Here is a 19,551-nt window from a genome sequence, read left to right on the forward strand (position 1 = left end):
TCAGATTGGAATCTCTAGCTCCCATCTTCCCCAAACACTGGCCCCACATTTCTAGGGCCTTCCGGTCATTCCTAGACCACAGGTGCTCAAACTGGACTTCCTCCACCAGCAATTCCCAAGCTTGTTCCTTCTTTAAATTTAAATTTAAGTCAGTTACTAACATAATTATTATAAACCAGAAAATGAGTCACCATGATTCCTTTCTCTCTTGCTCCCATCTTTTCCTCATTCTGTCCTCCTCTGCTCTCAAACTGGTCACCAAGTCCTTTGATGCTACTCTATTATCTCATCTCTGAGGAGAATCCTCTCCTACATTTCTGTTTCCTACCTGAGGCAGGCCCTCACCAGCTCCCATCAAGATTTAGTCTTTCCCTTGCACTGCTGAGGCACATTCCTAAAATACAAGTGAATGGGACCACCTGACCTGCTGAGCCCCCACCCACCCTCTGTGGTAAAGCCCACCTACTTTTTCCAGGTGGCCGTCAAGGACAATCTCCCCCAACCAAACTTTCCAGCCTCAGCCCTGACACTCTTCCAACACTGCCCTTGCTCTCAGATTGTTTCTCTGCGCAATCCACAGAGTTCCACACCTCTGTTCCTTCTGCCCAGAATATCAGTAATCTCTGTCTAGAAAATTCCTTCTCCTCTTTCCAGCTCAAATTTCTCCTCCTCGGTGGAACCTTCCCCAGCCTTCTCTCCATCTTGTACAGCAGAATTCATCTTTCTGCTCCCAGACATCTCACAGCATAACAACCCCGCACCCTGTGTCAGATCAGAATTAACCACATATGTCTAAGCATATCTTCCAAAGTGTAAGTGTCCCCAAGGCAGGGGTAAAATACTATTCACGTTTGTAGCCTCAAACCTTGGCACCACACATGGAACATAAGCAAGACACAATAAACTGTTTTTGAATAGAAAGCCCAGTGAAGTTGATAAAAAAAATCTTTCCAAATAAAATTTCACTTTACATATAACTTCTTTGTCATAGATATAATGCCATAATAAAATCTAGTTGCTTTACTATTTAAGCCCTGGCCCATTTGACACAGGATATTTTACAATATTTGCCTAGCACTCTTCACGTGCAAACACTTCACAATGAAGGATGCAAGTTGATACTAATTCACTTTAGCGGTTAATTTACATTGTACTGGCCTGCAAATCCGTATGTTTATTTAATGCCCAGAGCATTAGTCTTTCATTCACAAAGCTCAAAAGAAGATGAACAGACTCCGCTAAAACTTTTCAAATATTTTCCAGTCAGGCTAAGCAAAACAAAGAACATTTCACTAGAAAGGCATGCTTTTGTTTAAATGATTACTAAGTTAAAATTAGGGGTAAAACCAAGGACATTGTGCAGTGACATGTTTAGATTTGGAGTCCCCAAAGGAAAAAAATCAAAAAGAATCTCCTCACTCTTAGTTTGTAATAAAATATAAACCAGACCTCAATGGAAAGTGGATATCTCCTTTCATGGGATTGGTCTCCAGGCCTGTGGGTGTGTGGCGTATAAACCAGACAACACTTGGCTGTCACATAAATTTTCCTCTGCATTTCGGCAGACAAAGGAATTCCTCGTTGTATTTTGTCACCTTAGTTCTGGGTCCCTAAGCCAAGGAAACATCCCTCAAAAGCTTTTCAAGCTGTTTCAAGCAGCTGAAAAAGGTCTCTCAAACCCATTCTCGGCATTTACTTTCAGGATATTGGTGAATCCCTCTTTCTTCCCAACTTTGGTAAGTACCTGATCAGGTCTCCCATCTGTCAAAAGGTAGATTACTTGTGTTTCTTTATCAGCAAAAGCAATTTGCAAGGCATGCAGGGTGTTTGTGGAACTTCCGATCTACAAAGGAGAGAGAGAGAGAGAGAGAGAGACTAAGCACATCCTGAATCTCAAAAAAGATCTCACAAATAAGTGCTATTTATTTTCTGCTTCCAATGAAAGAAAGAAAAATACCTGTGAAATAAAAGATAAAATAATATTGGGCTAATAATCTAAACTCAGTAATTCCCAGGAGCCAAATCCCTGGGTGTGCCATAAAAACCTCTATCCAGACAATTCCAGGATTGCTAGAAGCCAGGACTATGGATTTCCTGTCATGACGACACAGCTCTTAATGCAACTTTATCTTTGTGTGTTTATGTGTGAGGCACTAACTCAGTTACTGTTCATTCGGCTGTCAACACGGCTTAAACATAGAGTCTGATTACAAGCCTGGCAGGGCACACCAGGATTTATTCAAACATAAGCATGGTAACATCAGCAATCTGGAGTAGAGCAAAGAAACTCTAAGTTTTTCAAACTCCTGCAGTTTCTGCCCAAGGACACGGAGCACTGTCAAGAGTGTTACTGCCAAACTTGTAACAAGAAGAAGCCAGACGATCAACAAGTAAATGCCTTTTGTTTTGCTCATCAGAGTGCTCAGATAACAGGGCAATTCACCTACCCCAAATTGTGAGAACAGACAGACACCTGCAAAGACCAGTGAGATGCAAGCCCTGGCTTCTGGGATGATATGCAGCAGATAGATACTAGTAAGAAGAGTTGGGCTGGGGTGGTTGAGGAAGTGGTAGAGGCTAGCCAGGTATATACTGGTGAGAAGGTAAAGGTCCATGGGCCACGGATCTAAGGAAATCTGCACCCTCTTGAAGGCTTATTGCCACAAAGGCCACAGGGTGCTCACAGAAAAGACTGGCCCAAAAAAGTCTTCATGGTGCAGAACTGGGGGAGAGGAACAAGGACACAAGGGACCCTCATCCTCTATCTCACCCTCAGAACAAAAGCCCTTATGTGTGAATGTGTGTAGTGGGGGGGAGAGGAGGGTAACACAGTCACCCTTAGGGCACCAGGACAGCAGAGGGAAGGGAAGGGGAAAAAACTAAGCCATCCACTCCTGGAGAAGAAGCCGGCCTAGGTGTCAGGCTCCAAACTCCTGGGAGGGACACACCCTGAAGCCTCCAGGAGACCAGGCCATCTAAGATGAAGGCTCATTCAGAGAACACCCACTCCTGCACTCCCCTATGAACACTGAGTGGCAGGAAACTTATAAGAGACAGACTCTCCTGGCAGCCCAATGTGAGTTGAAAATGACAATCTGAGGGTGGAGCAGACACTGAAGAACGGGTCTTTAGCACATCATCTCCCACCGTAACCCCAAGTACCACCACAGGAATATGATGGGCACAGTGTGCAAAAGGTAATGGTAATAGACCAACCTCAAACCTAGCCCGACTCTGGATTAGATTAACTATACCCCTCTACCTTCCAAAAGAAAGTTATGCTCATTTCCAGACATAAATAATATTTACCTCAGTCTCTATGTACTATACATGATGTCCAACTTCTAACAACAACAACAACAAAGCATACTAAAAAGACAAAAACCCAACATATTGCTATGATACAAAAGCACTCATCAGAAACAAATTCAGATAGGAAACAGAGGCTGAAAATGTTTGAAAGAAGATTTTTTATTTATTTTATTATTTTTATTTTTATTTATTTTTTTATTGGACTTCAATTTGCCAACATACAGCGTAACACCCAGTGCTCATCCCATCAAGTGCCCCCCTCAGTGCCCATCACCCAGTCACCCCCACCCCCCGCCCACCTCCCTTTCCACCACCCCTTGTTCGTTTCCCAGAGTTAGGAGTCTCTCATGTTCTGTCTCCTTTTCTGATATTTCCCACTCATTTCTTCTCCTTTCCCCTTTATTCCCTTTCACTATTTTTTATATTCCCCAAATGAATGAGACCATATAATGTTAGTCCTTCTCCAACTGACTTATTTCACTCAGCCTAATACCCTCCAGTTCCGTCCATGTCAAAGCAAATGGTGGGTATTTGTCGTTTCTAATGGCTTTTTAAAAAACTGTGATTAATACACGAAAAATTCTAATGGCAAAGTTGAACAACACTGAAGGCCAGATGGGAAATTTCAGAGGGATGGAAACCTTAAGAAATAATTGAATGGGAACAGTAAAAATAAAAAACACAGTAATGCAGATGAATACAAAGAGTAAATCAAAATAGAAACAAGCATCAAAGGGCTGTGGGATGATATCAGATGGTCTGACATGTGCATAATTGGGAACACAACAAAGAAAACAGGATAGGAGAAATAACTAAAAAAAAGGAATGGCTGAGAATTTTCCAAAAACAATAACAGATATAAACCCATGGACCCAAGAAGGTCAAGTAGGATCAATAAAATAAAATGCCCTGACACTCCTACCAGGGTGGTGGCAGAGAAGGTGAAGTAGTGAGCCAAGACTCTCATCTTCACCAGAAGTAACAAGTCCCCCCTGCCCAACAGTATCCACTCCTACCCAGCAGTAATGAGGTACTCTACCCCTCAGAGTCCAAGTAAGGAAACTGGACTTAACCTCTACGTCTTCCTCACAGTATGCAGCCTTTTGGGTCAAGCCTCTTTCAAATGCATTTAAGGTTTACCTAAGTTATTTCATGAATTGAAAGTTTGTTCCTTTTTATTGATGAGTAGCACCCATCATTGTATAGATGTAAAATTGTTTATCCATTCCCTACTGAAGGATATCTGTCATTTCCCATTTTGAGCATTTATAAATAAAGCTGTTACAAACATTTGGTTACAAGTTTTTGCATGAATATACATAAAAAGCTGTGAAGGGCCTGAGATTTTACCTTACTTGCAAATTAACGTGGGTGCTGGGAGATGATCCAAGCCTCCTGGGGCACTGACAAAGGACTTTACCACTCACAGCAATAGCAGTGGCCAGAACGTCAGGGTTTTGTTGTTTTTGTTTTTTGGGTTTTTTTTTTTTTTTTTCTTTGCACTAGTTTCCTGAGCCTCGATTCCCAAAGGGTAATGGGAAGAGGGTTAAGTGACACTTGTACACACAGTAGGTTATGTTAAAGTGGAGGGACCTTGAATATTCTATAATGGACTGTAAGCATGCTTGTTCTTTGCTCTGGAATAAGATATTATCTTTATACTGGATATTAAGCATGCCACCTTTTGCTGCTTTCCAAGGCTGTTTGCTATATAGACATCCATGAAAAGAGAGACCAGAAATTCTTGACATAAGGACACAGATTATTGATTTGAAATCATTTCCTCTTTCTTAATGTAGGCTTTTGGTGCATTAAATTCCTTCTCAGTACAGTATTATCTGCATTCCACAAATTTTCATGTTTTGCTTAATTTTCATTAAATTCTATGAAATTTTAAACTTGGTGATTTCCTTTCTGATCAGTGAACTATTCAAAGCCTGTTCTTTAATTTCCAAGTGTTCTGAGATTTTCGTGGTATCTGTTATTGATTTCTAGTTTGATTCCACTACGGTCAGAAAACATCTGTGTGACTCAATATTGTATGATTTCAATTTTTAAAATTTTGTTAAGGGTTGTTTTATGACTCAAGATATGGTCTATTTACGAGACTGTTCAATGTTTGTTAGAAAGGAATATGTATACTATTGGTGGATGGAGCATTCCACAAATGTTAATTAGATACAGTTAGTTGATGGTGGTGTTCAGTTCTTCCAAATCCTTCCTGACTCTTTAGTAGGACTATCAACTGCTAAGAGTAGGGTACTAAAGGCCCCAACTAGAATTGCTATATTTATCATTTCTTTTGACTCCATCAGGTTTTGTCCCATGTATTTTGAAGCTTTCGTATTTGGTGCATACATCTTTAGGATTATTGTCTTCTTTTTTCTAAATTAAAGTATAGCTGACACATAATGGTACACTAGTTTTAGATGTACAACACCATGATTGTACAGGTTTATATGTTATGCTGTGTTCACCAAGAGTGTAGCTAGTAGGATTGTTATCCTCTTGTTGGACTGATCTTTTTATTATTGTTATGTCTCTTGGTAGTTCTCTTTGCTTTAACCTCTACTTTATGTGATATTAACATGGTTACTCCAGATTTTTAAAAGTTAGTGTTTATATATCTTTGCCATCCTTTTACTTTCAACCTGTATTATTTTTGAAGGGAGTTTCTTACAGACCACATACAGTTGGGTCATGTTTTTGTCTACTCTCCAACCTCTGTCGTGTAATTGGCATATTTAGACCATTTGCATATAATTATAGACATTTAATTAAGTTTCCCATTTTTGTTTTTTGTGTATCTCCTCTGTTTCTCCTATATCTTATTTTTCCTTGCCTTCATAAGGATTATTTGAACATTTTTTAGTGTTCTATCCTGATTTATTTGTAATGTTTTTGAGTGTGTTGCCTTATGTAGTGCTCTTCATGGTTGCTCTAGGTATTTTCTTATGCATATGTGTAACTTATCAGAGCATACTGATACTGATGGTTTAACATTTCGAGTTAAGTGTAAAAACTATCCTTTCCATTTAGTTCCTTGTCGGAAATACTTCCTCTATATTTATTATACACTGTATTAGATGGTGTTAAACTTTTGCTTGAACCATAAAACATGAATAAAGCAACTCATGAGGACGGATTCTCTACCATGTTTACTTCTATATCTACCTGTTCCACCTGCTCTTCTTTTATTTCTGAAGGTCCAAGTTTTCTTCCTATTTGGAGAGCTTCCATTAACTATTCTCTAAGGATATATCTCCCAGCATCAAGTTTTCTTCATTTTCCTTTTCCTTCAACCCTGAGGATATTTTCACCAGAAAGACGATTCATGGCTTACAGTTCTTTTCTTTGAGCACTTGAAAAATATTGTATACTTTCTTCTGTTCTCATGGTTTCAGATGAGAAACTGTTGACATTTGAATTGGTGTTCCTTTATAGTTTATGTGTTATTTCTCTTTGGCTATTTTTAGGATTTTTCTTTGTCTTTAGTTTTCAGAAGATTAAATATAATGTGTCATGGTATGGATTTCTTTGATTTTACCTTGTTTGGAGTTTCCTTAGGTTCTTGAATTATAGTTTTTGCCTTTTCACCAAATCTGGGGAGCATTAGCCATTAGTTCTTTCAATATTTTTTCAGCCCCACACTCTTTTCTAGAATTCTGATGCTATGAATATTACATCTTTTTTACTGTCCCATAGACCTCTAAGGCTCTGTTGGTATTGGTATCAACTGATTGTTCTTCTCATTCAAACATAGATTTCTTGGATCTTGGTATGCTGAGTGATGTTTTTATGTCCTAGACAATTTGGTTACTATGTTAGGAGACTATTTCCATTTAAATGTCATTTAGCGGGCACTCACCCTGTTCAGGTTTAGCATGTTTATTTTAGCCTATGTTTGTGGGCTTTAGTTCCAATGACGATTAAATTTTCCACCCCATGCAATCCTATTCTGGTCTGCTTTGTTCTTCTTGTGCTGCTGGGGCTCCTACTCAGTTCCTATTTGGTGCTGTCTGTAGGAAGCCCAGGAAAGGCACATCTCTAGGCTGTCTAATGGTGCTAGGTGACCTTCTGGGGTATACGAGCAGAAGCTGCTGAGCCTGACTCTATTTATACCACGGAGTTGAGAGCAAGAAGACACAAAGCCTTGCCTTTGTTGTTGTTGCAGTACTGGACTTCCCATTGGTGCCCCAGTTGTGAAGCTGGGACAGTCAGGGACTTTGCTGTTGCTGGCAGGTCACTTTATCTACAGGTGACCTGGTTTTAGAAGTGCCGCAGGCTCTGCTGCTGCCACTGCTATAGTTGTATGGGACCACCTGCCCATACCCCAGGCATGGAGTGCAGTCTGAGACAGCCTGGGATGTTGCTACTGTTGCTGCTGCCAACACATCAGATCACTCATACAGTGCTGTGGCACGGGGGCATGGTTGGCCAAGGACCTTACTGGTGCCATTGTTTCTAGTGGATCAGACTGCCCACAAGACTTGGGTTGTGAAATGGCAACTGGGCAGCTGGAATTTTGTAGCTACCAGCAGACAGACCACTTTATAGGATCTGAGGTGAAGAGCAGGGACTAGGATAGCCATGACTTTCCTACTGTCACTGCTTCCAATGAACTGGACTATGTGCCAGGGCCTGCAGTGTGGAATGGAGTTTGAGGATTCTCACTAGATTACTAGATTTGGAGTCTACCTTTTCCCAGGATCTTTGGTCAGAGAGGTGTATATATATGACTCTATTCATTTGTTAAAAATCCACAGGTCTGTACACAAAAAAGTGCCGTGTACAAATTAAAATATAATTCAGCTAGTATATGGGGGTGGGGGAAACCAACATACTAATTAGTGACATAACCACACTGAAGTAGTTGGGTAAAAGAGTATCTGACTTACTATCTTTAGAAAATAATTTTTTGGCTAGATACTGTAAGGCTAAATAGAGAAGGAACTATGTGTAAACAGTGCACTCCAGCTCATAAATTTGTTTCTCAGAGTATGGGTTAGAAATTCTGAAACTACTTTATATGTATACTAGCGTTTAAAAAATGAATAAATACATGTAATGAGAATCAGGTTTTTCGCGGGCAAAGAAGTTACAAATAAGCAAATACATCCATTACAAATAAATCCTGTGACTTGAACTGGTACAGCCACTCTGGAAAACTGTGTGGAGGTTCCTCAAAGAGTTAAAAATAGAACTATCCTATGACCCAGCAATTGCCTGCTGGGATTTACCCCAAACATACAGATGCAGTGAAATGGCAGGACACCTGCACCCCAATGTTTCTAGCAGCAATGTCCACAATAGCCACACTGTGGAAGGAGCCTCAGTGTCCATCGAAAGATGAATGGATAAAGAAGATGTGGTCTATGTATACAATGGAATATTACTCAGCCATTAGAAATGACAAATACCCACCATTTGCTTCAACGTGGATAGAACTGGAGGGTATTATGCTGAGTGAAGTAAGTCAATCAGAGGACAAACATTATATGGTCTCATTCATTCAGGGAATACAAAAAATAGTGAAAGGGAATAAAGGAGAAAGGAGAGAAAATAAGTGGGAAATATTAATGAGGGTGACAGAACATGAGAGACTCTTAACTCTGGGAAACGAACAAGAAGTAGTGGAAGGGGAGGTGGGCGGGGGGATGGGGTGACTGGGTGATGGGCACTGAGGGGGGCACTTGACAGGATGAGCACTGGGTGTAATGCTATATGTTGGCAAATCAAAGTCCAATAAAATATATATACATATATATAAAGATTAGAGTTGAAAAAATAAAAGGACTCTCTAGTTGAAAAAAAAAAAAAAAACAAATAAACCCTGTGGCTCTGGATTGGTGTAAGAGGTATTAGTAGGAACTCATGGTTTTATTTTTCTCTTTTAATGAAAATATCAATAAATAGTTATAGGAATATAGATGGGCTATTATACATATATTTCCCATCTCTGTCCACTGACAGGACCTAGAACCAATGAGTCTAGTAGCAGCAATAAGCATATCCAAGTGCCCAGATTTTGGCTTATAAACACCATTCTCTAATAAAAGAAATAAAGGTTCCTTGGAAAAGTGGTAAACTCGAGGGTTGAGGCTGGGAAAATAGAAGATGATCATGAAACATCTCACAGTGCCAGAAAATAAGGAAATATTCAAGGAAAAAAAATAAAGATATATGCAAATGTGAAGGACACACAGGGCAACCTGAAAGAGTTCTCAAAGGCCAAAGTGGGAACAAGTTAGTAACAAAGTAAATAACAATAGTATTGAATTATTATTGAAAGAGTAAATCAATATTCATGAATCCATAATGAAATAAATATATGATTGATGAATAAAAAAAAGAGGGGGAAAGGGAAAACTCTTAGTTACAGAAGAATTCTAACACATAAATATAAAAGGAATAGAGGAACTAGAAAGTCACCATTAGAATAGCACAGTAGCTGTAGAGAAGATCTACCACTGAATGTTAAAATTGGTGGGTAAATGTTTAAGAAACAAAGGATATGGAGCACATGGGTGACTCAGCAATTGAGCATCTGCCTTTGGCTCAGATCATGATCCTGAGGTCCTGGGATCAAGTTCTGCATCAGGGTCCCCACAGGGAGCCTGCTTCTCCCTCTGCCTATGTCTCTGCCTCTCTCTGTGTCTCTCATGAATAATAAATAAAATCTTTAAAAACAAAACAAAAGCAAAGGATATGTGCATAGCCTCAAAGAATCTCATCCAAAACATATATTATCTATAAGAAGATAAAATAGTAACTTTACAGGGGAGTAACCAGGCAGATGCCACCTTACCCAAGAGATCAAAGTTAGTATCACCAGTATTAAGGCATATCAACATCATGTACTATTTGGCATGATGCACTGAGAAGGACGCATCACTTCTGTGGTAACCCCAAACTAGCCATGGGAAAACATCAGAAAAAAATCAAATTGAAGGACATTTTACAAAACACCCGATCAATACTCTTCAAAAGAGTGTCAAGGTCATGAAAGACGAGGAATCACTTGAGGACATGTTACAGACTGGAAGAGACTGAGGAGACTCTGCCACTAAATGTAATGTGGGGGGATGATGAAAAGAGGTGAAGGGGATTAAGAGGTAGAAACTTACAGTTACCAAATAAATAAGTCATGGGGATGAAAAGTACAGTGGATGGAATACAGTCAATAACATTGTAATGTCATCATATGGTGACAGATAGTGACTGAACTTACTGTGGGGAGCACTGAGTAATGTATAGTATTGTCAAACACTATGTTGTATACCTGAAACTAATATGAAATATTTTAACTATAAATAAATAAAATTAAAAAAAATAAATGCAGTGTGGGACCCTGGATTTAATCTTGGAACAGAACAGTAACATTAGTAGAAAAACTAATGAACTCTAAAGTCTGTGAATGAAGCAATGTGATTTTCTTAGTTTGTTTTTGTTTTGTTTTAAACAGACTTTATTTAAAAAAAATTTTTTTTTAAGTAGGCTCTAAGCCTAACATGGGGCTCGAATTCAGGATCCCACGATCAAGAATCACGTGCTCTATCAACTGAGCCAGCAAGGTGCCCCCTGTGATTTTCTTAGCTTTGACAAATGAATTATGGTTATGTCAAATGTTAACTTTAGGGAAGCTGGCTGAAGCGCAATACAGGCACCCGCTGTGTTATCTCTGCAACTCTTTTGTAAGATTAAAATGATTTCAAATTAAAAAGTTAAAAAAAAGGGGCAGCCCAGATGGCTCAGTGGTTTAGCGCCGCCTTCAGCCCAGGGCGTGATCCTGGAGACCCAGGATCTAGTCCCATGTTGGGCACCCTGCGTGGAGCCTGCTTCTCCCTCTGCCTGTGTCTCTGCCTCTCTCTCTCTCTTTCTGTGTCTCTCATGAATAAATAAATAAAATCTTAAAAAAAAAAAAGTTAAAAAACACACACACAGATAAACTCCTTCAGCATTTGGGCACCAGAAATGTAGCTCAGATGGTAAATAGCATAACTCTCCTCTCTGAGCCCCATCTCAATAGTCTTGTTAATAAGCTCACTGTTCAGGGAATGCTGAAAAGCTAGGAGAAAGCCAAACTGAGAGAATCACAGGAAAGATGGTCAGGAGTTGGTGCCTCTTTTGCACCTGCTCCCTCCTTGCTCCCCAAAAGCCTTGGGCCAGACCCTACCCTCAACCAGTGGGGAGACTCTGCCCCATCTTGTGCTCCTCTGACCTCAGGACTGGCTATGCCTCCTTGGGGAACTACTGCTCCAACACCAGCACATGGCAGTTTCAGAACGCCTGAGTGGTAGTCCTGAATTCACTGTATTGATTCCTGAGCCAAACTAGTCAGAAGAATATAGAGAAATCTGGTCATCTTGAAAATACATTTTGCACATTCAAGCAAGCAAGAGCTTCAATGAAGATTTTTGAAGAGAACAGAATCATACTTTACAAAGAATGATTTGAGTTATATTTTTAGCCATTTAAATGGCTAGTTCTATTCCATTAGTGATTTTTTGTATAAAGCAGTATCCATTAATGTTTTTATCTAATGATATTACATTTATAATATCTTGTCATGACAAACTCTAAATTAGTGGGTTCTGAATGAACAATTACCTATGGTCTATATAAAGAAGGAGCACATATCTCAAGTAATTTCACTGGTTAATCCTAGAAATTTATCAAGTTGGGTATGAATTGAATATTCTTTCCCAGGATAAGGTGGCCAGTTAGATCAAGATTACTTAGAGGCATCATTATTTCCTATAAAACATATTTCTTCCTTTCCCCATTAAAAAAAAAAAAAATTCAATCCCAAGGGTAACTCTGGTATATCCTAATGATAGCACAAGAAATATTCAAGGAGCTTCTCTAGCATCCATTTGTGGCTTTTTGGCAAATCTGGGACTCAAAACCCAGGCACCAAACTATTTTGAAGATGTTTGTGATCTGTATCTGACTTATTAAGAAAAGCCCTTATTTTGAATTTGAGCATTTCTCAAATATCTGGAATGCTATGTGGCTCTGGACTCTTTAAAAAATTAAGATAAGGGCAGCCCAGGTGGCTCAGCGGTTTAGCACCACCTTCAGCCCAGGGCGCGATCCTGGAGACCCAGTCCCACATCTGGCTCCCTGCATGGAGCCTGCTTCTCCCTCTGCCTGTGTCTCTGCCTCTCTCTCTCTGTGTCTCTCATGAATAAATAAATAAAATCTTTAAAAAAAAATTAAGATAAGTTCAAGACAAGAGAAAATTTAAGGAAAGGAAATTCCTTCCTAGTAGTCTGTGTAAATGCCAAAAGGGGCAGCCTTAAATTTCTCCAAGTACAAGGCAGGCCTGAAGAAATCATTTCACTTTCTCACTGCATCCTGCCGCTGCCCTCTCTCCTTGCTTTTGGTCTCTGCCATTCACACTGTACTGTGTGTTTCCACCAGTGTACTACTTTACAAATAGCAGCAATATATTATTTGAAAAAATGAGGTTTCCAAAAAATCAAATATGAAGGTTTGAATACAAAAAATCAAATTTTGAAATTTATCTTCATAGAGGGGCTGAGATCTGAGCCAAGAGCAGATCTGGAAATGGTGTGTGTGAACAAAGGCTCAACTAAATGTTAAGATAGTGACTAAACTGCTTAGATTAATGTGACCATTGTAAACAAAATAAGTGTGTGAAACCCCTGCCATCTTGGGGCTCAGAATCCTTTCTCAAGACTTTCCATGGCATGAATTAACTCAGCACATGATCAAGTCAGGCTTCTTCCCCCAGATCCAGCCTCCATCTTTCTTACCTGAATGTCTCTAATCCAGGACTGAGCGCCTCTCAAATTATCTTCATTGATTTCAACAAGTTTTTCCTGCCAAGCAACTGCTTGAGCGTCAAACTGCACAAAATTGAATTTCCTTTTATATTTCAGCTGTTCCTGTAAGAGAATTATTATCTAACCATAACACCACTCAGATGGAAGAAAATGTAAAGGTCATAGTTTGATAAATTTTAATCACTATTTAATCACTATTATCTATTTTCAGTGTTGGAAGCTAAAAATTACCTTCAAAAGAGAAAATCTTTTCTAGTACAAAAAATATTTAAATAAAATTTACAGTTTGGAGATCATACTTTTATAAATATATTTATGTGTGAATATATTATATATCACATGTTTGCATAAATTTTTATTTATAATATGATATTAAATGTCTTTAATACTAGCATTGATGGTATACTACATATGCACAGTAAATGCAATCTGCTTAAGGAAGAGAAATCCAAAATGGCATCATCATTTCAGTAATCATGTTTTTGTGAAGGCTATTATTTGGTTACACATCTATTCACTTGCCTTCTACCAGCCTATATTTCTCCAACAGAGGTTTATAAAATTAAAACCTGTATTTTGTATTTGCGAACACTCCCTACCACTATCTTCTGTGGTAACACACACATCAATACACTAATTAATGACAGTACCAGGACACCCATCTGTAGGTGTGGGGACTAGGAATTAGGAAGCAGTCTGCTTCAGGTCACACAACTCAGAGGCAGCACAGGTGGAGTAGGAACTGGAAGCTTCTAACCATCAGCCTACACCCCTCCCACACATCAGTTCTGTTGCCAGTGCATGCAACACTGTTAATAAATACTGGAAATTAAAATGCTGATCTGAAAAGCATCTGGAAAACAATGGAGATGTGTGCACACCACAGATTTCAGGACAGAGAAAACCTGAAGCAGTGGACACTGAAACTCCCTTAGCAATCCAAGTGTTACAGAAAGGAAGGGTCTGCTTGCAAAGGAGAACTGATGATTCTTCTAACTGGCAAAAGGGAGCTTTTACCTGAGTGCAAACCCTGCCTGTGCACCTCTCATAACCAGTGCAGGTGAAGGCTGCCACAGATGCATTCATGATACAAAGGCCCCTAAATCCATGCATCTGACAGTTCCGTCTAACCTGTATAAACTGGATGATCTTATCCTTCACCAAGTCCAGTTTGCTCTTCATTGAGTGAGATGTATCAATGAGGATGTAGATGCAATCATCATGTACTTTTCCAAAGAGGATTTGACTTCTATCCTGTAGCCACTTAATCCTAGGCAGGAAATAGGTTGAAAGTGAATTTTTAGAGCCTGTGGGCAACGTCAGCATCTTCCTAAGCACTTAATAATACATTTACAGAGGCCAAGCTGTGCTGTATTGGTTATGTACAATCTTCTGTGAGTGGATTACTCACTTGGTGGGTTTTCTGTGGAAAATCCTACATTGAGGCTGACTCCCTTGTCACTACCCCCTCCACTTCTCCATCATCAGTCCAAGTACAACAGAACTAGGAAAATCAATAGGACAGAAAAATAAATCCAATACTGGGTTCCAAAGCCAAAAAGTAAATTACTTCCTGTTATCTGATAGTCTGAATCCCTCAGCTATGACTTCAGACCATTTGTTCTTTTAACTCTGCTGACTACAGTCAAGTTAGTAATGCCAGCACATTCCTGAAGCATCAGTGAAGCTTATGGACAGTATCAAGCAACCCCAGATCCCTATAATAACTACGCATCAGACAGTTGTATGAGCAGCACTGCTTCTGTGATTGGGACTCAGGCTCCCATAACAGGATATAAATTAAGTTCATAGCCACAGCTGAGACCTGGAGAGGGGCTGGGCAAATGGAAAAAAATACTTGAAACTGAGTTGAGAGTTCACCAAGGCTAGACAACTAGAATTTGTAGGGCAAAATACTAAAGAAGACGTTGCTGCACAGAAGCAGAAAGGGTAGGGAGGGATGGAGTGGGGAGAGAAGGAGAGAGAATGTGCTTTGGCCATCTTCAGAGAATATCCTAAAGATTTTAGCTAAGTAATGGGCTGGGCATGCATGTAAAGAAACTATTAAAGCTAAGGAATGAATTACCATTAAGGAGTAAATAGATCAACATCTGAGCTTACCCAGGCTACTTCATCTTCCAAACAATCAAAATGGGAAAGCCTCCTTAATACATGGGACATCAAGGAGAGTCCTCATAAGGGTATTGCCTTATCAGTAGGACCCAATTAGCTCTGGACTAAAGGCTGCCTTAGACCTATGTTAACATAACCTAAAAGCAAGCCATAGATGATCAAAGTGATTACAAGGAACATAACTGCATCACAGAACATGTATCTTAAAAATACAGTAAAATCCAGTACCCAAGAATGTAAAATTTAAATGTCTACATTCTAGTAAAAAAAATTACTAGCCATGCAAAGAAGCAGGAGAATATGACCCAAAACCAGAAGAAAAACAGATCAACAGAAACAGACCCTAAAAAAACACAAATGGTGGAATTAGTAGAAAAGGATGTTACATAACTATTATAAACATAATCCATATGTCCAACAAGGTAAAGTATAAGCAGAACAAGGACAGAAATGGAAAATATAAGAAGAAACTTACAGAGATGTATGATAACCAAAATGAAAAATATACTACATGATATTAACAGACATTAGACACTAGCAGAAGAAAAGATCAGGGAACCTCAAGAAAGACACTGCAATAGAAAGCAATTTAAAATGAAACCAGGGATGCCTGGGTGGCTCAGCGATTGAGCGTCTGCATTTGGCTCAGGGTGTGATCCTGGAGTCCCAAGATTGAGTTCCATGTTGGGCTTCCTGCACGGAGCCTGCTTCTCCCTCTGCATCCTCTCATGAATAAATAAATAAAATCCTTTTTAAAAATGAAACACAGAGGGAAAAAAATGAAACACAGAGAGAAAAAAAAACTAAAAAAATAGAGAATAAACAACCCCTGGAGTAATATCAAGGAGTCTAACACTTGTGTAGAGACTAAGAAAAAGATATTTGGAGATATCTGGAAATATATTTGGAAACAGAAAAAAATATTTGGAGAAGGATGGCCAAATGATTCCAATTTTGATAAAACAATATATCCATATATACAGGCAGCTCAAAGAACCTAAACAGAAGAAAAGTGTGAAAAAAAACCCCACCAACACACATCATAATATAATTTGAAATCCAATGACAAAGAGAATAAAGCACCCAGAGACAACATAAAAATAATAGAAGACTTTTCATCATAAATCAAGCAAGCCAAAGTACAATGGAGAAATATTTTTAAAGTGCTGAAATATAAAGCTGTTAGCCTACAATTCATTATAAAGCAAAACAAAAAAATCTTCCAAACTAAAAGGAAATTAGTCTTTCAGACTAAAATAGCTGAGGTAATTCATACCAACAGACCTGCATTAGGATCTATACAAAAGAATAAAGAGCCACAGAAATATCAAATATGTGGATAAATGCAAAATACATCAATTCTCATTTTAATACTATTTATATGACAATTGATTATTTATCATGTATTGTGGGCTTGTAGCATATGGAAATAAAGTGTAGTACAACAAAAGAAAAGACAGGAGGAGGAATGAAAGCTGTAAGGTTTTTATGATATAATTGCAGTGAAATATTATTTGAAGGTAGACTGTGGTAAAGATATAAACTATAAATGCTAAAACTGTCATACACACAACAAAACAAAATAAAGAGAGAAAGTTTATAAGCCAATAGTAGAGATAAAATGGAATAAAAAAATACTCCAAAAAAAGAAGGTAGAAGAGTAAAAAGGGAACAAAGAACAGGTGAGACAAGAAAACAAAAACAAGATCTTAGATTTAAATCCAAATAATCACATTAAATGGAAATGATCTTAATACTCCAATTAAAAGACAGAGATTAGAAATGGCTATTATCAAATGACAAGAGATAACGAGTGTGGGCCAGGATGTGGAGAAAAGGGAGCCCTCATGCACTATTGGTGGGAATGTAAATTGGTGCAGCCACTGTGGAAAACAGTATATGGAGGTTCCTCAAAAATAAAAAATAGGGGCACCTGGGTGGCTCATTTGGTTAAGTATCTACCTTTGTCTTAGATCATTATCCCAGGGTCCTGGGATCAGGCCCCCACATCAGGCTTCCTGCTCAGCAGAGAGCCTACTTCACCCTCTCCCTCTGTCTCTCACCCCCCTTGTGCTCACTTGCCCTGTCAAATAAATAAATAGAATCTTAAAATAAAAATAGCAGGGGTGATTGGGTGGCACAGTTGGTTAAGCATTCAACACTTGATTTTGGCTCAGGTTCTGATCTCAGGATCATGAGATCAAGCCCTATGTCAGGCTCCATGCTCAGCATGGAGTCTGCTTTAGATTCTCTCTCCTTCTCCCTCTGTCCCTTATGCTTTTGCACACAAACTCTCTCTAAAACAAATACATAAATAACTCTTTAAAAAATTGAAATACCCCACAATTCAACAATTCTGCTTCTGGGTATTTATCCAAAAAAGAAAACACTAACGTGAAAAGATATAGTCACTCCTATGTTCATTGCAGCATTATTTACAATAGCCAAGATACGGAAACAATCTAAGTGTCCATTGACAGATGAATGGATAAAGAAGATGTGGTATACATGTATATGTGCGTGTGTGTGTGTGTGTGTGTGTGTATATATATATATACACACACACACACACACACACATATACATGTATATATATATGCAGGGGAATATCATTCAGCTATAAAAAAGAGTGAAATCTTGCTATCTTCAACAACATGGATGGATCTTGAAGGCAATATACTAAAGGAGGTAAGTCAGACAGAGGAAGAGAAATATGACTGTCACTTCTCTTATATGTGGAATCTAAAACAAATAAAAATAAAAATAAATTCACAGATACAAAGAACAAACAGATGGGTGGTTGCAAGAGGCAAGGTGGGAAAAATGTGTGAAGGGGACCAAAAGATAAGAAGAAACAAACCAAAAAAAAAAAAAAAAAAAACCAACCAGGCGTTGGGAAGGGGATAAATGGTAGCTTTTAGGATCTTCTATCTCTCAACAATTTATAGAACAATGCAACAAAATCAGTAATAATATAGAAGACCAAAACAATACTATCAGACCAACCTGAATTGAGATATTTATAATACACTCTACCCAACAAAAGCAAAATGTGTAGCTTTTCTTCATATTCTGGGCCACAAAACATGTCTCTATAAGAACTGAAATCATATAGTATCTCTCTGTCCATAGTGAAATTAAAAGCTACCAGGAAAATCCACAAATATTTGAGAAATAAACAACATATTTCCAAATAACCTTTGCTCAAAGAAGAAATTATAAGGGAAATTCAAAAATATTTTTTAATTTTTTTTATTGGAATTCAATTTGCCAACATATAGCATATCACCCAGTGCTCATCCTGTCAAATGCCCCTCTCCGTGTCCATTCCTGATCGAAACTCTTCAGAGTGTAGGGATAGAGGGGGCATTCCTCAGCATCTTAAAAGCCATCTATGAAAAGCCCACAGTAAATATCATTCTCAATGGGGAAACACTGGGAGCCTTTCCCCAAACATCAGGAACATGACAGGGATGTCCACTCTCACCACTGCTATTCAACATAGTACTAGAAGTCCTAGCCTCAGCAATCAGGCAACAAAAAGAAATAAAAGGCATTCAAATTGGCAAAGAAGAAGTCAAACTCTCCCTCTTAGCAGATGACATGATACTGTACATAGAAAACCCAAGACTCCACCCCAAGATTGCTAGAACTCATACAGCAATTTGGCAGTGTGACAGGATACACAATCAATGCCCAGAAATCAGTGGCATTTCTATATTTTTAAGTGAATGGGATGAAATACAACATAATTTGAGAGAAGCAACTAAAGCAATATCAGAAGAAAATGTAAATACTTATATTAGAAAGAAATAAATGTCTCAAATCAGTGATCTAAGTATCCATCTTAAGAAACTTAAACCCAAAGTAATGAGAAAGAAGGAAATAATAAAGAGTAGAAATCAATGGCACACAAAGGAGAAAACCATACAGAAAAAAACCCACTGAAACCAAAAGCTAGTTCTTTGAAAAGATCAATAAAATGGATAACCTCCAGCACACTGAAAATAAAGATGACATCAGTTACTAACATCAGTTCTACGTACATGTGAAGAAATTGAATTCATAGTTAAAAACCTTGTGCAGCCTGGGTGGCTCAGCGGTTTAGCGCCTGCCTTCAGCCCAGGGCATGATCCTAGAGTCCCAGGATTGAGTCCCATGTCGGGCTCCCTGCATGGAGCCTGCTTCTCACTCTGCCTGTGTCTCTGTCTCTCTATCTCAGTCTGTGTCTCTCATGAATAAATAAATAAAATCTTTTAAATAAAAAAAAAAAAAACCTCCCCACAAAAAAAAA

The 19,551-nt window shown here is 38.6% G+C and overlaps 1 protein-coding gene across 13 annotated transcripts in view; it reads right to left on the reverse strand.

The window, feature by feature from the left end:
• VWA3B (von Willebrand factor A domain containing 3B) overlaps positions 1 to 19,551 on the reverse strand; it is a 256,215-nt gene that overhangs the window by 152,036 nt on the left and 84,628 nt on the right. For all 13 annotated transcript variants that reach the window (XR_012003285.1, XR_012003287.1, XR_012003286.1 and 10 more), the window contains 3 exons: positions 14,256 to 14,394; positions 13,095 to 13,226; positions 1,745 to 1,843 (listed from right to left, as the gene is read on the reverse strand). Coding sequence is in view for 8 of the 13 variants with exons in the window: in XM_072768076.1 (XP_072624177.1) it covers positions 1,745 to 1,843; positions 13,095 to 13,226; positions 14,256 to 14,394 (370 nt within the window). In the remaining 5 variants the exon portion in view is untranslated. The remainder of the gene's footprint in view (positions 1 to 1,744; positions 1,844 to 13,094; positions 13,227 to 14,255; positions 14,395 to 19,551) is intronic.

Source organism: Canis lupus, chromosome 11 (genome assembly GCF_048164855.1).
Source record: "Canis lupus baileyi chromosome 11, mCanLup2.hap1, whole genome shotgun sequence".
Taxonomy (NCBI): Eukaryota; Metazoa; Chordata; class Mammalia; order Carnivora; family Canidae; genus Canis; species Canis lupus.